This window comes from Orycteropus afer, unplaced genomic scaffold (genome assembly GCF_000298275.1).
Source record: "Orycteropus afer afer isolate SDZICR_OR568_19922 unplaced genomic scaffold, OryAfe1.0 scaffold00375, whole genome shotgun sequence".
Classification (NCBI taxonomy): Eukaryota; Metazoa; Chordata; class Mammalia; order Tubulidentata; family Orycteropodidae; genus Orycteropus; species Orycteropus afer.
In genome coordinates this window covers 1173332-1196452 of record NW_006921962.1, presented here as the reverse complement: position 1 = coordinate 1196452, position 23121 = coordinate 1173332, and the positions used below count along the sequence as shown (strand labels likewise).

At 36.7% G+C, this 23121-nt stretch overlaps 1 protein-coding gene across 1 annotated transcript in view; it reads left to right on the top strand.

Annotated features, from left to right (window-relative positions):
- ACSS3 (acyl-CoA synthetase short chain family member 3) overlaps window positions 1-23121 on the top strand; it is a 281025-nt gene that overhangs the window by 63872 nt on the left and 194032 nt on the right. The window contains exons 3-5 of the mRNA XM_007953165.1: window positions 9411-9599; window positions 16669-16803; window positions 21777-21917. Of these exons, the coding sequence (XP_007951356.1) occupies window positions 9411-9599; window positions 16669-16803; window positions 21777-21917 (465 nt within the window). The remainder of the gene's footprint in view (window positions 1-9410; window positions 9600-16668; window positions 16804-21776; window positions 21918-23121) is intronic.

Here is a 23121-nt window from a genome sequence, read left to right as displayed (position 1 = left end):
GGAAGAAAGTTGGGACCATTCATTTCTGAAGAAATTGGCCACTGAAAACCTTATGAATAACAGTGAAACACTGATATATTGTTGAAAAACAGCATTCCTGGGGTAAGTCTAAACTTTACATGGTTTAGCAAGGCTCTGCATTATATACATCAAGTCTATTGATACCTTCCCAGCTCATCTTTTAACCCTCTTCACTCTGAACCCTTGCTCTGCACATTCTGAAATATCTTTACTTTCTCATCCACATGGCAAATACCATGAGGATTAGGAACTTTAGCAGAAACTGACAAGTGAGTAAAAGCAAGAGGAAATAACCAATAACCTGTTATGAATGCCTAGAGTGGAGAACCACCACTTGTCTGTCAGTTTCGTACAATGGTGGCTTGCGTGTTGCTGTGAGGCTGGAGGCTATGCCACTGGTATTTCAAATACCAGCAGGGTCACCCATGGCGGACAGGATTCAGAGGAGCTTCCAGGTTAAGACAGACCAGGAAGAAGGAAGGTGCTATCCACTTCTCAAAGAATTGTTCAGTGTAAACCTTATGAATAGCAGTGAAACACTGTCTGATTTTTGGTGGAAACTTTATGAACAGCCCTGTGACATTGTCTGATATAGTGTTGGAAGATGAGTCCTTCAGGTTGGAAAAAACAAAACAAAACAAAACAAAAGTCACTACCATCAAGTCAATTCTGACTCATATCAACCCCTCCTTGGGTTTTTGAGGTGGTATCTGCACCAAAGTAGATTTCCCACTCTTCCTTCTGAGGAGTGGCCAGTGGGTTTGAACCACAAGCCTTCTGGTTAGCAGGCAGTCAAAATACAACTGGGGAAGAGCTGCCTCCTCAGAGTAGAGCTGACCTAAATGATGTGAATGGAGCCAAGCTTTCAGGACCTTCATATGCTGATGTGGCATGACTCAAAATGGGAAGAAACAGCTGTAAACATCCATTAATAATCTGAACATGGAAAAGAAGAAGTATGAATATAGGAAAATTGGAAGTTGTCAGAAATGAAATGGAGTGCAAAAGATTATATCCTAGGGGTTAGTGAGCTGAAATGGACTGATTTTGGCCATTTAGGATCAGACAACCATATGATCTACTATGCTGGAAACAAGATATTGAAGAGGAATGGTGTGGCATTCATCATCACAAAGAATGTTTCAAGATCTATCCTGAAGTACAATGCTGTCAGTGATAGAATAATATCCATATGCCTGCAAGGAAGACCAGTTAATACTACTATTACTCAAATTAATGCACCAACTACCAAAGCCAAAGACAAGGAAATTGAAGATTTTTACCAACCTCTGCAGTCTGAAATTGACCAAATTTGCAATAAAGATCTGTTTATTATCACTAGTGATTGAAATGCAAAAGTTGTTAACTAAGAAGACTCACCATTAGTTGGAAAATAAGACCATGGTGATAGAAATAATGCTGGACATCACATGATAGAATTTTGCAAGACCAATGATTTATTCATTGCAAATACCTTTTTTCAACAACATAAACATAAACAGTGGTTATACGTGTGAATTTCACCAGATGGAGTGCACAGATCGACTACGTGTGTGGAAAGAGGCAATGGAAAAGCTCACTATATTCAGCCAAAGCAAGGCCAGGTTCTGACTGTGGAAAAGATCATCAACTGCTCATATGCAAGTTCAGATTGAAGCTGAAGACAATTAAAACAAGTTCACAAGAGCCAAAATATGACCTTGATTATATCCCTCCTGAAATTAGAGTCCATCTAAAGAATAGATGCATTGAACACCAGTGACTGAAAACCAGAGGCATCAAGAACATCATCCTCTTCAAACCAAAAGGTCATTAAAAAGACAGCTAAAGGCAGAAAAGACTACAATCAACGTCAGAAGAGATACTGAAATTTGCCCTTGAATGGAGATTAGCTAAACCAAATAGAATAAATGTCAAGATAAAAGAGCTGAACAAAAGATTTGAAACAGCAGCTTGAGGAAACTTGGTCAATTATTATAGTGAAATGTGCAAAGACCTGGAGTTAGAAAACTAAAAGGGAAAAACATGCTTGGCATTTCTCAAGCTGAAAGAACTAAAGAAAAATTCAAGCCTTGAGTTGCAGAATTGAAAGATTCCATGGGCAAAATACTGAATGATGCAGAAAACTTCAAAAGAAGATGGAAGGAACACAGAGAGTCACTGTACAAAAATAATTGGTTGATGTTCATACATTTCAAGAGGTGGCATATGATCAAGAACTGATGGTATTGAAGGAAGAACTCAAAGCTACACTGAGGAAATTGGCAACAGAACAAGACTCCTGGAATTGATGGAATACCTATTGAAATGTTTCAGCAAATGAATGCTGTGCTGGAGGCACTTACTCGTCTATGCCAAGAAATTTGGAAGACAGCACCTGGCAAGCTGACTGGAAGAGATCCATATTTCTGCCTATTTCAAAGAAAGGTGATCCAACAGAATGTGGAAATTCCCTAGCAATATCATTAATATCACATGCAAATAAAATCTTGGTGAAGATAATTCAAAAATGGTTGCAGCAGTATATTGACCAAGCACTTCCAGAAATGCAAGCTGGATTCAGAAGAGGTGTGGAACAAGGGATATCCTTTCTGATGTCAGACAGATCTTGGCTGAAAGCAAATTACACCAAAAAGATGTTTACTTGTGTTTTATTGACTATGGAAAAGCATTTGATTGTGTGGATCATGGCAAATTATGGATAACATTGAGAAGAATGGAAATTCCAGAACACTTCATTGTTCTCATGAGGAACCTGTACATAGACAGGAGGCTGTCATTTGAATGGAACAAGAGGACCACATTTAAATCAGGAAGGCAGTTTGTCAGGGTTGTATCCTTTCACCATACTTGTTCAATCTGTATGCTGAACAAATAATCCAAGGAGCTGGACTATATGAAGAACGTGGCATCAGGATTGGAGGAAGACTCCTGCGTTATGCCCATGACACAAATTTGCTTACTGATAATGAGGATGACTTGAAGCACTTACTGATGAAGATTAGACTACAGTCTGCAGTATGGATTGCATCTCAGAAAAGCAAAAATATTCACAAGTGGACCAATAAGCAACATCACAACAAATGGAGAAAGATTGAAGTTGTCAAAGATTTCATTTTACTTGGGTCACAATTAACAATGGAAGCAGCAGTCAAGACATCAGACAATTTATTGCGCCAGGCAAATCTGCTGCAAATGACCTCTTTAAAGTGCCAAAGAACAAAGTATCTCTCAGAAGACTAAGGTGCACCTAACCCAAACCATGGTATATTTGATTGCCTCATATGCATGTGAGAGCTGGACGATGAATAAGGAAGACCGAAGAAGCATTGATGCTTTTGAGTTGTGGTGCTGGTGAAGAATGCTGAAAGTACCATGGACTGCTAAAAGAACTAACAAATCTGTGCTGGAAGAAGTGCAGCCAGGATGCTCCTTGGAAGCAAGAATGACCAAACTTCGTCTGATCTACTTTGGTCATATTGTCAGAAGGGGCCATTCACTGGAGAAGGATATCATGCTTTGTAAAGTGGAGGGTCAACGAAAAAGGGGAACACCCTCAATGAGATGGATTGACACAGTGGCTGCAATGATGGGGTCAGGTATAGCAAGGATTGTGAGGCTGGCACAGGACTGGGCAGTGTTTCCTTCTGTTGTACATAGGGTTGAAATGATCAGACCTGACTCGATGGCACCTAACAACAACAGAATGGAGAGATGTTAAAATGGTAAAAAGTAGAGACAATCCATTAATTATTTTTTCTCTGTACACTTTCTTGTCTTTTTGTAGCATGCACTACAGTCATGTCATGTGTTAATGGGAAGTATCAATTACATTTTCCAATCTTTTAGGCCTTGAATTTCTCTTTGATGTAGGCTTATTTCCTCTGCCAACAATGACCTGACCATTGAATAGAAGTACTGTTTTAAAATTAACAATGCATTCTTTTTTGACATATGATAAATTTTGATGATGCTCTTGTAAATAAAAATATATGAATATTAAAGAAATGGAAGACCATATTCCTTATCAAGGCTATGAACACATACACATAGAAAAATGTAGGTCTGAAATAATTTTCTGTAAAGTGTTGCTGAAAATCACTTGAAAGCACACAGATTATTGAAATTGTGGTTATTTTGAGCCAGAAGCAAATGGATTAAATAATTCTCCCTTTCACTTTGTTTGTTGAGTACATTATCTTAAAATGAGAAAATACTGATTGAATCCCTCTTGTGAGAGAGTGGAAATGAGAAAACAACTGTTTTACGTAACAATATTTACTCTTCATTTGGTGAAAATTATTGTAGAACATATTATTGTTTTCTAGCCCACTGTCACATAACTGTTTTCAACACAAGATTAAAATTTGTAATTTTTTTCCCCACAGCTTAATAGAATACCACTTAAATATAAGATACATATTCTACTGTGTTTTAGATAAGTAATAATAAAGTGTTCACTTAACTGTAAATGGTAAAATTTTATCTTTTGGGGGAAGAGTTTTTTCTTCTTTTAATAACATCACCTGTTATTTTCCTACCGTTAAGAGGACTATTTCACAATTTCTGTATAATCACACTAAAATTGAAAATATGTCCATACCATATCCAATAAATCATCACTGTTTTGAAAAATAAGTTTCCTAAAAATTTTATATGTAAAAAATATTTACATTCCTGAAAGGCACCTTTAAAAAAATATCATTTCCATTTTTAAACAAATATTTTTCATAGAATTCCCACCTAGATGCATAACTGGCACATGTCACAGTCCCCATATTAGCCAACTCTGCTTTAATATTTACAAGATGTAAGTGCGTGCTTCAAGTCATCCTCACTTTCAGAAAGCAAAGTTGTGTCATAGGCACAAAGCAAGACTCTTTTTCCAATCCTGATGCCACGTTCTTCTTCATATAGTCCAGCTCCCTGATGTTTTTTAGAAGACATTCTCAAAATACTTTTTATTTATTTATTTTTATTTTAAAAAATTTTTATTGTGATTTGGGTGAAAGTTTACAGAGCAAATTCACTTTCCATATAGCAGTTCACATACACTTTGTCTCATGCCATTGACTACAATTTACCCAATGCAACAGCTCAAAATACTTTTATGTTAAATTATGGCCCACATATTTTTGCTTGCCATGAGCGAATGTTTTGTTTTTCATAAGACTACTTAATAGATGTTCTACCAAAAGCATATTTACCATAAATTTTCACATAAGTAAATATATATATACATACCAAACCAAACCAAACTCACTGCCGTCGAGTTGATTGCAACTCACAGTGACCCCTCCTTGGGTTTCTGAGACAGTATCAATATGGAAGTAGATTGCCCAATCTTCCTTCTGATAATTAGATTTTCCAAGTTTTAAAGGAATATGTTACTGAATGGAGTGACATTTAGCCTGGAAACTAATGAAAATGAAATCAGCTCTATTGATCTTGTAAAATTGTTGTCTATACACCAGTGCTGGTGTGATTATCATCATATCCAAACATTGAAGAACAGCTGCAAGAAACAAGGCTAAATAAGGCCAAATAAGCACCATCTTGTGGTCATACTAACCTGATTGCAGTCAAAATTGCCTGAAGAGTATCTTCAGGGCAGTAGTTGCCAATTCAGCTGCCAACCAGATAATGTAAGTTGGAGACATGGGTGGGTGAGAGTAAAATTAATTATTGGGATATATACAATTTCTCTCCAGCTTGTGAATATCATGTAAGCATATAATATGAAATAAACAGAATAAAAACAAAAACTAAACCCAATAGCCATTGAGTCAATTCCAACTCATAGTGACCCTATGGAACAAAGTAGAACTACCATATAAGGTTTCCAAAGCTGTAAATCTTTATAGAAGCAGACTACCTCACCTTTCTCCCATGGAGTGACTGATGGGTTCAAACTGCAGACCTTTTGATTAGCACCCAAATACCTTAACTACTGCACCACCAGACCTCCTTAAACAGGATATAGAAGAATGCATTTTAAATTCAGAATGGAACTGGAAATGTAAGTTGTGTGATACATGGCCCCCTGGGAATGATGAGTTTTATGACAAACTGCACAGCTGATCCTTAGCTTCAATTGATTGTTGTCATTCACGTCTATTGCTACAAGATCTTTCAGTTTTCCAAAAGAACCTAGAAATCTGGGTTTGTGTATGAAATCTAATAAATCTAATTTGAATATGTGGATTTTTTTTTTTTTTTTTGAGATGCCATATGTCTCCAACTTAAATAATTGTGGAGTCCAGGGAGACAGCTCAGGGGGCAGGAGAGTATGGAGGGATGGACACTGGGAAGAGGTAACTATGGGGAGGAAGTGGGAGGTGAGCTGTTGCATTGTGGTAAACTGTGGTCAATGACATGAGACAAAGTATATGTGAACTGCTGTATGGAAAGTGAATTTGCTCTGTAAATCTTCACCCAAATCAAAATAAATAATAATAATAATAATAATAATTATGGAGTCACATTTCACGTAGGACCTATTGAAACTTCTCTTTCAAATTGTGTCTTGAATATTTTAATCTCATTTTTTCCAGAGGAAAGAAAACTTGTGGACATCTTTCAGGAACATTGTGAAAAGAGTGGAAAATATTTATTGAATCATTGCTAGATTGGACCTTTATTGAACAACAGACAGTATTCAAGATGCTATAAATAGCAAGATTATAGCTATGAATAAGAAGACTCTTTCTGGTTTTCCCCAGTGCTGTACTTAAATGCTGTATTTAAATGATGTAAGGCCTAAGGCATTTTACTGCTAGCCAGAAGGTTGATGGTTCAAACCCACCAGCCACTCCTTGGAAGGAAGATTGGGCAATCTACTTCTGTAAGATTTACCGCCTTGGAAACCCAAAGAGGGTTGCTATGAGTCAGAAATGACTTGGCAGTGAGTTTGGTTTTTGGTTTGGTATAGGGCCACTTTCTGCAAGGATTGCACACTACGGTGTTTGGATATAACTTTCTAGTGTTTATCTTGGTTCTTGAGGTCCACGTAGAATTTAAGTTCATGATTTATATTACTTTGGTTATCTTTCTTACAACTTTCTGTTAGGCAGCTTTGTGTTCTTAAAAAAAAAATAGCACTAGGTTACAGAGTTTGCAGTATAGTGGAGAATAGAACACTTGAGAGCACTTAACCTTCATCACATCTTTACCCCTTTGCACAGAAAAAGTGAATAGAGAGAAAAAAGAAGAATGGGCAGGATGCAGAATCCTTTGAATTTGCTGAGAAAGTAAGGGAGTCAGGGTGAAATGAAAGATACCACAAACAGCCATGTGGCCTAATTCTTCTCTGGAGACTCTTCTGTTCATTATTTTGAGCATCCAAGTTCAAAGGCGAGCCGTAACCCTTCCAGTTGCCTGCTGGGCCTTATAGGCCCATTGACTTTGTGACTTACAGTTTTCCCTTTTTCTGCTGCAGTTTTCCTGGTCTTTTTGCTCTTTTTCAATCACATGATGTATGATCCCTAATACATCTTTGTAATGGTGTTTCCTCTGTCTAAAACAGTATTGTATTCACAGATATCAACTTATTTTCAACCTTCTACCTATCTTGTCAAAAGGTCACTATCTCAATGAAGTCTAGTTTGATCATCCCTTTGAGAATTATACCTATTCCTTCCCTTATACTACATTCTTAAACTTGTTCCTCTCCTTTTTTTCCACCTATAGCACTGATTGGGAGCTCTGGTAGCCTAGTGCCTAAGGCACTTGACTGCTAACCAGAAGGCTGGCAGTTCACACCCACCCACTCCTCGGAAGGAAGATGGGGCAATCTACTTCCGTATTGATACTGCCTCGGAAACCCAAGGAGGGGTCGCTGTGAGTCAGGTCTGACTCAACAGCACATAATGACAACAACATAGCACTGATTGCTTTTTAATGTGATATATTATTTGCTTATTATTTATTGCAATATTCTATCTGCTTTAATAATAAACACTTGAGAGTAGAGATCTTTGTTTCCTAATATATCAGATATTAGTGTTTGGCATATAATAGTTCCTGAATATAGAGTTGGAATACCTATAATGGTATCTAGACTACACAATTTACTAGCTCTCTTATTAGGTATTTATTATCTTTGAGCCTCATTTACATTATCTTTAAAATGGGAAATTAATTTTCACCTTCTTATTCAGTTAAATGAGGGCATATTTCCCATAGCCTTTTATAATTGCCTGAAGGAAAATATCTTGCCTGAAGGAAAATTATATCATGTATGGATTTATACAAAAAAAAAAAAAAAAAACTCATTGCCATCAAGTTGATTCTGACTCATAGCGAAACCTGTGGGTTTCCAAGGTGGTAAATCTTTACAGAAGTAGATTACCCAGTCTTCCTTCCGTGGAGTGGCTGAGGGGATTGAACTGCCAACTATCTCTATTGTATATTTATTACTAGTTGTTGTTGCTGTTGTTATGTGCCATCGAGTCGGACCCGACTCATAGCGACCCCTCCTTAGGTTTCCGAGGCAGTATCACTACAGAAGTAGATTGCCCAACTGTCCTTCCAAGGAGTGGCTGGTGGGTTTGAACCGCCAGCCTTCTGGTTAGCAGTCAAGTGCCTTAGGCACTATGCTACTGGAGCTCCATATTTATTACTAGAAACTGTAAAAACACACATTGAATGGAAAAATAACTTTGTTGAAAATGTTCAGGGTAGGAGCTTTGTATAAATAATATAGAAAACTGTAAGGAAGAAACTGGCTCGAGGCATTGAAAAATAAAGAATATAAAGTTGGAATACCTATCATGGTATCTAGACTACACAATTTACTAGCTGTCTTATCTTGGTTAGCTATTTATTTTCTTTGAGCCTTAGTTACATTATCTTTAAAATGGGAATAATAATAATAATATAATCTGCCCTATTTGCCTTATAAGCTTATAATGATTTTTGTTTTCTATCTTGACACATACTTGTTTCCTTCAACAGGTAATTCTGCATATATCTAAATTTGTAATTACTTCATTGTTCTGTTTACTTGACTGATTCATCTTTTAGAATATAAACTCTACATGGGAAAATTATATCTTTCTTATTCAATATTATATTTCCAACTTTAAACAGAGCACCTGGCACAAAGTAGTTTCTCATAAAATATGCTGTGGAATGAATAATTTAACAAATTTAAGCCATGTAGTCAATATGGCTTAATAATAGTAAGTTGATTTTAATCATTTATTATAATACAAATCCTTTATTGTTTTCACCATCTACATCCTCATCATATCATCAAATATGTTTTACTTTTGCTTTTTTAATCAAGTAGCAAGAGAATGATCATCTTCTGGTATTACTGCTTTAATTTAGAAATTTAGTGAAATAACACAGAAAGCAACCTTCCTCATCTAATGATTTTGTTACAGGTCTCTAAGTTGGCTGGTGTTTTGGTCAAATATGGCATCGAGAAAGGTGACACTGTGGTCATCTACATGCCCATGATCCCACAGGCCATGTACACCATGCTGGCATGTGCAAGGATAGGAGCCATCCACAGTCTCATATTTGGGGGATTTGCATCCAAAGAACTAAGTAGTCGCATTGATCATGTAAAGGTAGGTCTTTGATCTGGGGGAACTCAACTAATTGCTATATATGTTGTTGTTAATTGTTGTCAAGTTGATTTTGAGTCAAGGCAACTTGTTTATAACAGAACAAAATGTTGGCGAATCCTGTGCCAAGTAGCCACCTATAGTATAACCATATTTATCTGTAGGTGAATCATCTGAGAGTGAGTTCCTCTTTTTAGATTTTGCTTTTAAGTGGGATAATTAAAACTTACTTTTCATTTGGCATGCATATCTATAATAAAATAATTACTTTATATGTGAAAGACGTCTTGCTAGGTACTATGAGGAATTTGACATGTGAGATAGCTTGCATGCCTTTGAAGTTAGCTTGATATATATTGGGCTATATGAAACATACAAGAAAAAAAATAACAAATTCAGTCACGTAATATATATTTATTAAGCATTCACTATGTGCTTGACACCATCACTGGCACTGGATAATAAATGAGACTTGTCTAATTGATGAGACACATGACTAGTTTTACAATCTCTATATTGCCAGGGGTAGTTTGTAAAGCACAGCTGTTAAGAGGGAGGGGGTGGGGGAAAGAGTCACATGTGTAATTGTGGTACTAAAGTAGCAAACTTACAAGGTTGTTGTTGAAGTTAAAACAGTAGAGTGTCTGGCACATAGTACCATTAAAAAATGTTTGCTGTTATTATTATAAGAATTTAGAGCATTGTTTCACAAATACTTTCTGTAAAAGGATGGAAAGTAAATATTTTAAGCTTTGCTGGTGACTGTGTTTCCATCACAACTACTTGGCTCTGCTATGTGGAAGATATATAAACAAAAGGGTGTGTTACCCCACCCCCCAATAAAACATTAACAGGCTGTGGGCCATGTTTGGTTTGCAAGCCATAGTTGGCAGATCTCTAATTTAGAGATAGAAGCAATTACGTTTTATTGGGGAAAGAAGGATCACTTCCTGAAGGAGGTGAGATTTGTAATTGAGGAGAATGGCAATGTTCAAGAGCTGAGAAGAAGGGTATGAGTTAGAGATTGGAATTAGGAAAGTGTTAAATTCATTTGGAAGAACAATGTGTAGACCACAGTATGGCTGAACAGTAAGAGAAAGGGAGATTGCAAAGGCAGTTTTAATCTGAGCTAGATTCTGTAGACCTTGACCAGTCAAATGTTTATGAGCAGGGGAGGAAGTGTCATGGTTTAAGCAACATTAAGAGAAGCCAATACTTCCAAGAATGAGGTGAGTGGGAGAGATGTCAGAGGTATGAATAAGAACTTATAGTAGTTGGTCTGTGTGTGAAGCAGTGAGCAATGTGGAGGAGAGTAATGGCAATGGGAAAATCAAGGCAGTAAGGTGATTGTAGAAGTTAGGGATGGCTGACCTTTAGAGTTTTGTGATTCCAAGGAGACTCTTGGAACAGGCTGGGTAAGCAATCCCTAGTATGGAGAGTAGCTAAAAGCAAATGGAATAAATGACAAGATAAAAGGGCTGAACAGAAGATTTCAAAGAGCAGTTCGAGAAGACAAAGTCAATTATTATAATGGAATGTGCAAAGATCTGGAGTTAGAAAACCAAAAGGGAAGAACACACTTGACATTTCCCAAGCTGAAAGAACTCAAAAAAAATTTAAGCCTTGAGCTGCAGTATTGAAAGGTTCTATGGGAGATACATTAAATGATGCAGGAAACATCAAAAGCAGATGGAAGGAATACACAGAGTCACTGTACCAAAAAGAATTGGTCAATGTTCATCCATTTCAGGAGTTGGCATATGATCAAGAACCAATGATTAAAGGAAGAAGTCAAAGCTGCACTGAAGGAACTGGCAAAAAACAAGTCTCTAGGAATTGATGAAATACCCACTGAGATGTTTCAACAAACGGATGCCCCGCTGGAAGCCCTCATTCAGCTATGCCAAGAGATTTGGAAGACAGCCACTGGCCAACTGTGGTGGTTATGTTTCTGCGTCAACTTGGCTGGGCCTGGTTGAGTGGCTGGACAGCTGGTGGTAGTTATTCCCCATAATGAGACTGGCAATCAACTCCATGGTGGGATCTACCACAAGCAGCTGAGTAGCTGTCTTTGGGATGTGAGTCTGCTTCCTGTATACAAGGAGAAGCCTTGGGAATGGTCTCTAACCTATGACATGCTTGGACCCTGTATGTAGCTATGTCATTGTTCAGCAGCCTGCCATACTCTGCCGACCTTGGGACTTAAAATGGACTTGAATTAGTGGCCTGCCACGTGGTTTAGTAACATTGGGACTGTGCCTTTTTACTTGTCAACCTTGGGTTTGTCAGTCTCAGGGGCCAGCAACTGTCTGAGTGAAGAAATGCCTCCAGCTCTGGTGGGTTGGAAGCAGCAGGCAAAGCTGGACCCTAAGGTTGAGGGGCTTTCACCCAGCCCCTAGAGCCTGGAACTTTGAACTTGGACTTAAAGCCTCCACACTGTGAGAGAATTAACTCCTGTTTGTTAAGGCCATCTCATTTGTGGTATATTCTTGTCAGAGCAGCACTAGGTAACCAGAACAACAACTGACTGGAAGAGATCCATCTTTGTACCCATTCCAAAGAAAGGTGATCCCACAGAATGTGGAAATTATCAAACAATATTATTAATATCACATGCAAGAAAAAGCTTATTGAGGATAATTCAAAAACGGTTGTAGCAGTATATTAACAGAGAACTTCCAGAAATGCAAGCTGGATTCAGAAGAGGACATGGAACGAGAGATGTCATTGCTAATGTCAGATGGATCTTGGCTGAAAGCAAAGAATACCAGAAAGATGTTTACTTGTTTTTTTTATTGACTATGCAAAACATTCAATTGTGTGGATCATAAGAAATTATGGATAAAATTGAGAAGATTGGAAATTCTGGAACACTTAATTATACTCATGAAGAACCTGTATATAGACCAAGAGGCTGTCATTTGAACAGAACAGGGGGATACTGCATGGTTTAAAATTGGGAAGGGAGTGTGTCAGAGTTGTATCCTTTCACCATACTTATGCAATCTGTATGCTGAGAAAATAACCAGAGAAGCTGGACTATATGAAGAAGAATGTGGCATCAGGATTGGAAGAAGACTCATTAACGACCTGCAATATACAGAGGACACAACTTTGCTTGCTGAAAGTTAGGATGACTTGAAATAATTACTGTTGAAGATTGGAGACGACAGTCTGCAGTATGGATTACACCTCAATATAAAGAAAACAAAAATCCTCACAACTGGATCAGGAAGCAGCATTATGATAAATGGAGAAAAGATTGAAGTTGTCAAAGACTTCATATTGCTTGGTTCTACAATCAACACCAATGGAAGCAGCAACCAAGACATCAGAAGACATATTGCCTTGGGCAAATCTGCTGCAAAATACCTGTTTCAAGTGATGAAGAGCAGAGATGTCTCCTTGAAGACATCTTGTCTAACCCAAGCCATGGTATTTTTAATAGCCTCATATGCAAGTGAGAACAGAGCAATGAATAAAGAAGACCAAAGAAGAGTTGATGTTTTTGAGTTGTGTTGGGGAAGAGTACTGAAAGTACCATGGACTGCTAAAAGAACTAACAAATCTGTACTGGAAGAAGTACAGCTGGAATGGTCCTTGGAAGTGAGAATGGCCAGGCTTCATCTGACCTACTTTGGTCATGTTGTCAGAAGGGACCATCCTCTGGAGAAGGATATCATGCTTGTAAATTGGAGGGTCAATGAAAGAGGAGTAGGCCCTCAACAAGATTGATTGACATGGTGGCTGCAGCGATAAGCTCAGGTAGAGCAGGGATCGTGAGGCTGGCACAGGACTAGGTAGTGTTTCGCTCTGTTGTACATAATGTTGCTATGAGTCAGAGATGAGTCGATGGCACTTAACAGCAACAAGAACAGCAAAGAGACTCTTAACAGGAAAGATAATTAATATCTACTGAGGGTTATCTGAAGGAGCTCTGGTGGTATAATGGTTAAGGCATTTGGCTGCTAACCAAAAGGTCGGTAATTTGAACCTAACAGCTGCTCTGGTGATGTAGTGGTGGTATAGTGCCTAAGGCATTTGACTGCTAATCAGAAGGCTGATGGTTCAAACCCACCAGCCACTTCTCGGAAGGAAGGTTGGACAATCTACTTCCGTAGTGATGCCACCTCGGAAACCCAAGGAGGGGTCGCTATGAGTCGGGGTCCGACTCGATGGCAGTGAGGGGGAGAAGGTGCTCCATGGAAGAAAGTTGGAGCAAGCTTCTTTTGTAAAGATTTACAGCCTTGGACTGGATGGCAGTAAGTTTGGTTTGGTTTGGTTTTTTGGATGGTCATCTGAATGCTAGACAAATAGAGAAGTTTTGTATATTTTGCTTTGTCTGGTAATAGATTGGTTATTAGAACTAAGAGCCTGATTTATAGATTAACCAGAGGAATTCCATTTTTAACTATCAGCTTAATTTAGGGCTAATGAAGGGAAATCTAAGGGAAAATCTCCAGGTAGAAGCAGATCTGGAAAGCAGCACGGCAGGCTGGGGACTGCAGTCGAGGGCGTGTTCGCTGTGGAAGATACAAACTCAAAATCTTTGTGCCACAGAAATTTCAAACACAGTTTATTTTCTTCCCTTTGAAATTGTATAAAATTGAGGTATACGAAAAATTAGGATTTATAAAATTTATGCAACAGCTGGAGACATTTTCATGTATATGTACATATGTGCATGTGTGTGTACACACACATATAACTTATTTAAGTAGTTTAGGCAATAATACATATTCTCATGAGCAAGATCTTTGAAAAGAAAAGATTAGCAATTGGATATAGAGATACACGTTTGATTTATTTGAATAGAATTAATAGTTAAAATCAGGAGAGATTGAGATGTCATCATTTTGAAACAAAAGCTGATGAGAAAGCTTTATTTTAACAGGTGAATTTGGAAATAATATATTCTGGTTAATCAGTTCAGATAAAAATGTATATACTTTAATAAAAGACTGTTAGCAGAAATATGAATGAATTGTTTTTCTGGAGGAAGCATCTAATTTTGGCTTTACAAAATTATTCTAGCTAGTCCTAATATATTCTATATATGTTCATAATTTGTTCAGAATTCTAACCTCTTAGTGAATTTTATCTGAATCTATGTTTGAAAATATAGATACTACAAAAAAAAAAAAAAAATGCCAAAAAACCAACTGCTGTCAAGTCAATTCTGCCTCACAGTGATCCTATAAGACAAAGTAGAACTGTCCACAGGGTTTCCAGGGGTATAAATCGTTACGGAAGCAGATGGCCACATCTTTCTCCTGTGGAGTGCCTGGTGGGTTTGAACCTCTGACCTTTCAGTTAACGGCCAAGGTCTTTAGCAACTGTGGTACCAGGGCTCCTGTAGATACTACAAGGTGAAATATATTCAAATGTCTGACCTTTAAAATATAATGAAAGGAAACAAGACATTTCTTTTTCATTTTTATTTATTTTAAAAGACAGTTTAATACAGTGGAAGAAAACAGAGTGTTCTGCAATCGCACAGAGCTGAGCCCTCTTCCTGATCCCACCACTTGTTACCTGGGCAAGTTGTACAATGGTACTGAGGCTAATTTCCAGGAATATTAAAACATATCCCAAAAAAAGCAGAAAGTATTACATATAAATATATTTCACATAGTGGAAACCTTCCCTAGATGAAGTGTATTTTATCTAGACATAAGAATTTAGTAATAGATGCAATATCTTGGATTGATTATCTGTCTCCTGAACAGTTTTTATCTGCTTCCTTTGCTTTGGATTTCTTAGTAAAGAAACAATGCAGTTAAAAGAATAAAGGCATATTTGTTTCCAAAAATCAATGAGAGTTTTTGTTCAGTTTCACAAATATTTATTGAGAGCTGATTGTGCAGCTAGCACTGAATCAGGGAAAAGAGAGAAAAAGATAAAGGGATCCAAACTTGGCTGTGGAGAGTTTACTGTGCAATGCTGGAGACAAACATTTTTGCACATAATTGGATATCTGAGGCATGCTCAAAATGTACCAAAGAAGAGAATTAGCCCAAACTGGGGTTCCCTCCAGGGATACTTTCCTGGGGGGTGGGTACACTGTGCTATGTTTTAAAGAATGATTAGGAAGTTGTCAGATGAAGAATTTGATGCCAAGTGTATCTTAATGATGGGGAGAGATACCGATATTTTGGAACCTGAAGTTTAAATCATTCGAGAGTCTTTTAAAGAGAATTATTATAAAATTATAAATGTAATATATGGTAAAAACGAATATGTATTTAAAATAAGAAAAGAAATAATTGTGCCTAAGGCATTTGACTTCTGATTAGAAGGCTGGTGGTTCAAGCCCACCAACCACTCCTCAAAAGGAAGACTGGGCAATCTACTTCCATAGAGATACCACCTTGGAAACTCAAGGAGGGGTTGCTATGAATCAAATCAACTCGACAGCAATGAGTTTTTTTTTTTTATTATTTTGTTATAAATATATGGATATTTTATAAATCTCATATATATATACATACATATGTATCTATGTACATATGTGTGTATGTGTGTGTATGTGTGTGTGTGTGTGTGTGTGTGTATGAGTGAGAGATTTGGGTCCATTTCTTCTGAGATCTCTTCAGGCATTTTGCTAGAGATTCTTACAAAGAAAAGCTCGACATGTAATTGGGCTGCCCTCTCCCACCCCCAGCTGACATTGCTCCAGAAAATTAAAACTTGAGCAACAATGAGATCTTACAAGGGCTTAGGCAAGGCAGGGCACTGGCATACATTATGTTACTTTATAGTAAATTCACCTCTCTTCATGACTTCTTTGAAAGATATTTTTATACAGCTCATAGTTACGGAGGAAACACATCACTGAATTAACTTTGAACAGATTACTGAAAGTCTATGTAACTATGTAGACATAGTTAGCTATATAACATTTAAAAGGAATTTATTGATTTTCAGGCCCTTTGTTCAGTGGAGAACAGAATCATTCAAACATTTCTTTAAAAAATGTGAAACTACCACTCTGTATGTGAAATATTGTGACTGCCTTAATTAGGAGCTCGACTACTAAGCTTGCTCAATAATAATTTTTTTTTCATTGTAGCCCAAGATGGTTGTAACAGCATCATTTGGCATTGAACCTGGAAGGAGGGTAGAATATATACCACTTCTAGAAGAAGCAGTGAGGATAGGACAACACAAACCAGACAAAATTCTCATTTATAATCGTCCGAATATGGTAACTTCAGTATTGAATCTTGTTGTTTTTATTGTAATGTGCTAAGGATGATTCAAGTTTTGACCCTTTGAAAGGGGCACTTGCTTTATAATAAACTTCATAAATATTGTTGCCATTTTCTTCCCCTCCCCAGAAAACAGATGTGATTTATATTTAGTGTCTTTATAAAAACTGGCTTAAAATAAAAAAGACTGAAACAGAGATCCATGTAATACTAATGAATTGGGGATCTATGTATAGTGCTCTTATGATGAGTATCATTTATTAGTTAAATTATAACAATAATGATGATGATGATGATGATGATGAGCAATACTTACTGCTTACCATGTGATTTTTAAGACACTCTGCTATGGGTGGGCTAGGTGATATTATTATCATGGTTCCTGTTATACAGAAGAGGAAGGCACTGACAGATAAATAATTTGCCCAGAGTGTTACAATTAGTTAGTGCCAGAGTCGTGATTTGAGTGCATGTACTTTGATTGCATAATTAATTTCTCTGTTATCCTGTCTCTTAGTGAGATGTGATTATCTGTATGTAATATATCTTCTAAAAAAATTTATAAAATATATTTAAGCAAGAAATAAAACTATGTTCAGGAAAACAAAATATGAATCTTCTAAACAGATAAATTATTCTGTGACCCATGAAGGAAAAGATAGTATAATTCATAAATGAATACATTTTACAGTTCTTCCTGATAAACTTGACATGATGATCACCTTATTTCCATATCCAAGTAAGTCTCCATTTACTCATGGTGGGATCAACTAGAGTTTCTAAAGGATAAAAATTGTTTTGCAGAAAGGAAATAACAAGAATGCAAATAATAATGTACAATTTTATGGAGCTCTTGAGAGGTTATCTGCAGAAAATACTTAAATGACAAAAGTACTGAGAGCAGAGAGTGGTAAGACTATGTCATTTTGATTACCACCTGGCAATTACCATTTACCACATTAAATTTTTGTGTAAAGTTTTAGTAGTCTGCGGTTCATGAACTGCTATACTCAATGATTTTAATGTTCTTGCTGTCTCGAAGAAGAATTTTAAGTTTCATATGACCTCAAACATATATATATTTTTAAAGGCTTTCTTATTGTTTAAGCCAGGGAATGGAAAGTCAGCAATGAAAAAGGCTTGGGGTAAGAGAAGGTTAGAGGAATGTCGGGAGTGCATGTGCACATGCGCATGCACACACACACATTAGTTTATGTGAGTATGTGTGTACACACATATATGAGTATATGTGGAATTTACTAAGCACTTATGATGTACTAGGCTCAATGCTAATATTTTCAAACAGTTTTCCTATTTAATTTTCACAAACCAATAAAGTAGATACTATTGCTCTGCTAACCAGAAGGCTGGCGGTTCAAACCCACCAGCCACTCCTCGGAAGGAAGGTTGGGCAATCCTACTTCCGTAGTGATACTGCCTCGGAAACCCAAGGAGGGGTCGCTATGAGTCGGGGCCGACTCGACGGCAAATAACAACAACAACAACAACATTGCTAGCCCCATTTTATAAATAAGAAACTGAGTCATGGAAAGATCATAGCTGAAAGTCACAGCTAATAAATGGTGGAGCCGTGATTTGAACTCCAGCTTAGTGACTTTTAGCCGATAAAATATATGCTATATCTTCCATTCACAAATACACGTGATGGAGATATTAATGTACCCTATTCAGATTTTTTTAATCCCAATCTCTTTCCTTTCCTCTTAATAGATACCCACACTGTAACTAGCTTACTTTCTCTCTCTCTCCCTTTATCTAGACTTTTCCCTCTATTGTGTCATGTCCTCATTTTAAATGAGGGCTTAGATGTCTCTTGTCTTTCATATCAGATTTGCTGTTTAGACAATAATTAAGCCCAGTGGACTGGCTTTGCTTTGAGTTCAGATAGATGCAAATGGCAAGGCTCATGGTATGTCTCATTAACCAGATGGCATTTTTGGCAGAGGAGATAAAAACCGGGCTGCCACTTCTCAGCCTCAGGCAAGTAATGGCAGAATCAAAGGAATATTATATCAGGGAACTTCAGGTGCTTTCCCAGTATTGCCTTAAATAATTGTATCAACTATAAATACCTATGTATAGAAGTAAAGTGTACATGTAAAAGCTAAATCTCCATTTTGTATCCCTGTATTTGTTAGCCTCAAAAATAACCACTCACTTAGGTCCTCATTTCAGTCGATTTCTATCATCATGGTATTGCCGTTTTCTCATTTTATAGTATGACAACATTTTAGTCTCTAATTGTGACATCAGAGGTTAATAATTTGAAACTAGTTGTTTTTATCTGATGGATTAAAATACACACAGAATATGTAACTTAAAATTAATTATTTTTATTTCTTTAATTTCACAGCAAGGACCTATCAGAAATTTGAGAAGCCAGTTGAGGCTGAGATTTTACTTTCATGATGCATTTCTAATTTAGATTGTCCTAAATGTGTTTACTTATATAGGCATCACACCTGTGAAGTTACGGTTGACCCTTGAACAACATGGGGGTTAGGGGCACCAAACACCATCCAGTCTAAAATCTGTGTATAACTTTTGACTCCCTAAAAACTTAGCTACTAATAACCAGAAGCTAACTACTAATGATGAGAAGCCTTACTGATAACATAATACAAATGCAACACACTGCCATCGAGTTGGATCCTACTCATAGTGACACCTCCTTGGGTTTCCAAGCCAGTATCACTATGGGAGTCGATTACCCAACCTTCCTTCCAAGGAGTGGCTGGTAGGTTTGAACTGCCAGCCTTCTGGTTAGCAGTCAGATGCTTTAGGCACTATGCCACCAGAGCTCCTACTGATAATATAAGCAGTTGATTAACAAAATTTTTGCTCTACAGTTGTCAGATTTTCACATGAAGACACATACAAAACAAATAAGTTTATTAACTATATGGCATGATGATTACTTACTGTTAAGTAAGTAGAAGTAGATCATAAAGGTCTTCATCATTATAATCTTCACACTGAGTAGTCTGAGGAAGAAGAGAAAGACAAGGGGTGGGTCATGCTGTGTGTGGTGGCAGAGGCATAAGAGGTGAAGGAGGTAGAAGGGGCAGTAGGAGAGGCAGGAACACTCAGTGTAAATTTATGAAAATGCATCATAATTTCTGTCTGACTTTTCTCCTTTTTAATTTCTCTAGAATTATTTCCTTATGGAATCAATCCTTCTTCCACCATTTGCTTTAATTTCAGTGTCCATATCATAGAAGGATATGATATGATACTTTAATTTGTGTCCATATCATCCATGTCATAAAAAAGTCAGAAGAAATCTTGAATAATTGGAATCTTTCTGCCACGTGGTCAAATGTTGAGGTCAAATGTCAATTTGTTTCCTGACACTGCTTCTACATCTTTTTCCTGATTGTCTGACACTGGTTCAGAAGCATTCATCTCCATCAAGTTGTCTTCTGTCAATTCCTTTGGTGTGATGTCTATTGTTGTTGTTGTTATGTGCTCTTGAGTCGGACCCAACTCATTGTGACCCCTCCTTGGGTTTCTGAGGCAGTATCACTACGGAAGTAGATTGCCCATCTTCCTTCCGAGGAGTGGCTGATGGGTTTGAACCACCAGCCTTCTGGTTAGCAGTCAAGTGCCTTAGGCATTACCTTACCAGAGCTCCTCTGATGTCTATTAGCTCTTGAATTTTTCCAGGATCCATATGTTGAAACAAATTTATGTGTAAGTGGACCCATGCAGTTTGAACCCATCTTGTCAAAAGGCCAACTATATATAGAAGTATTAATTTATAAATGTACTCGTTTAGATAGACAACTATTTTTTACATCTGATTAATACATTAAGAAACCTGGGAAATGGAAGTAGTCTGGCTTTTCCACATCTTTGAGAGTTTCTGGATTTAGCTCAGGGATCATCTGGGTGAAGTGAATGGTTATGTACACTTATTCTACATAGTGGATCTTACTAAATTTTCACAGAAGTATGCATATTCTTGTCTCTTTAGCCTATGTTAACACATTCAACAATGATAGACTTCCTGATGTGCGAGGACAACTTTGGATCTCAAAAGCTTAATAATGTTTTGGAAAATAACCATACATTTACTCCTTAACTATTTAAATCAGTGGAACTCTCTGTTAAAGTAATTTTTTCCATAAGCTGCACCCCTACTTTTTACCTACCTGACTTATTTCATTGTCTCATTTTATTTTTTCATTTTATTTTAAAGGATCTGTCTAACTTGTAAGGTGTATCAATTTAATTCTTAAATCTGTTATCACAAAGTTTCCTGTCCAGAGCCTAGTTCTCTGAACAACAACAACAACAACAATAAAACTTGTCATATTATTTAATGATCTAGATGCAGGAAATCTTGGATTATATTTTTAAAATATATTCTATATTCTGAATAATTTTAAAAACTGCTTTTTGTTCTTAAAATGGCAAAAATAGATTTTCCTCTACCTTTGAAGACTATTTAATATGTTTTCATTTGGAAACATGACCACAGTATTACTCCTAAATGTCACTGATATAAAGAAGAATTTTAAGGTGATAGTTGACATTTTATTGTGAAAACAGCAATTCCAAATAGGTTATAGAAAATAGAAATTAGTTTATAATGTTATTAGTGCACATGCATTTATAAAAACATGAACCTTTGTAAATTAGCTCTGTTGGCAGAAACATGTGACTGGATCTGATTGAATTTCTTAAGGGTATTCCTAGACTTGAATAAAACATATTCTTATCTTTTTTGTCAATTCAGTTAAAGCCAACATCAAACTGTTGGAAGTATTTATGAGCACTTATCTCAACTGGTGACCTTGAGAGTTTTATCATAAATCCACTGTTCAATGCCATGTAGTCCTAGCTGTTCATCGAAATACTCTGACTTATGTGAATATAAGCATTCTCTGTGTATCCCTAATTTAATCACATTTTCAGTGCATCTTCCTCTGTTTTTGGTGTGTAGGAAACGGTTCCTTTGGCTCCAGGTCGTGACCTTGACTGGGATGAAGAGATGGCAAAAGCACAGTCCCACGACTGTGTCCCTGTTCTTTCTGATCACCCCCTGTATATTCTTTACACATCTGGGACAACAGGGCTGCCTAAGGTATCTGCTTTAATACGGAAAGCTGTCTGTGGCAGAATATGTGCTTTGCATTGTGAATATTTCATTACTGACTGAAAATATTTATAGACTATATTTGAAGTTTAGACTCAGTTGCTTTACATCTTTCAAAAAACCAGGTTTACCTACAAATATAGAAAAAAATATTTATTATATTTGACGTCAAATGCTTTGCTCCAATTTTTTCCAAAATCATCATAAATATTAATAATAAAAAATTGGTTTATTAAGCTAGTAAAATTAATAGATATTTGTTGGCTTAATGACAAATTTATAAAACTGTATTTTGAATGAACTTTGTAAAAAATTGAATTGTAACATATACAGTATGGAATTGATTTTTTATCTAGGGGAATTCAGTTCTTTGTTATAAAAAAATGTAAGTTTGAGAATTGACCTAGACAGTTTGAACAACTGGCAATTTATCCAGAGGATTGAACTCTTTGATATACAGCATGAAAGATGCTTAAGAATTTTTAAATCTGTTTTTTCATGAAATGTGTTTTCATGAAACAAAGTTAAAAGCATCAATATTCATGAATGTGTCAAATATTAAACAAATGCCATCTCCGTACAGTGTCTCTGAATAATACTGTTCCTTCATATAACTTCATCAAAGCTTACAATATCATCTTTCTTATTCATCTTTGTTAGGGAATTCAGTTTTCACAGAATCATAGAATTTTTTTGGAGGGGAAGGGGTATTCACAGTCAGTAGTGTCTTTGAGGACAGTATCCTCTTTGTTAATAATGGATTTCTGTAGCATCAAAATTCTAGAAACCTAACTTGTTAAAGCTCTTTAAAAAATAATTCTATTAGATTAAAGCAACCACTTCTGTGGAGTCGGATCCAACTCATAGTGACCCCTCCTTGGGTTTCTGAGGCAATATCACTACAAAAGTAGATTGCCCAACCTTCCTTCCAAGGAGTGGCTGGTGGGTTTGAACTGCCAGCCTTCTGGTTAGCAGTCAAATGCCTTAGCTAATATGCCACCAGAGCTCCAATTTTTTGAAAAGAATAGATTATGATATTCCATATAAAACTCACTGGGTCACGGAAAGGAAAACATTTGGTAGGGAAATAATTTTTCTTGAGGACAGAGATCATGTTGTGTTATACTTTGGTCTACCATGATGTTTTCTATGTATTTAATGCTCAATTTATTTTCTGTTATTGAAGTAAGTA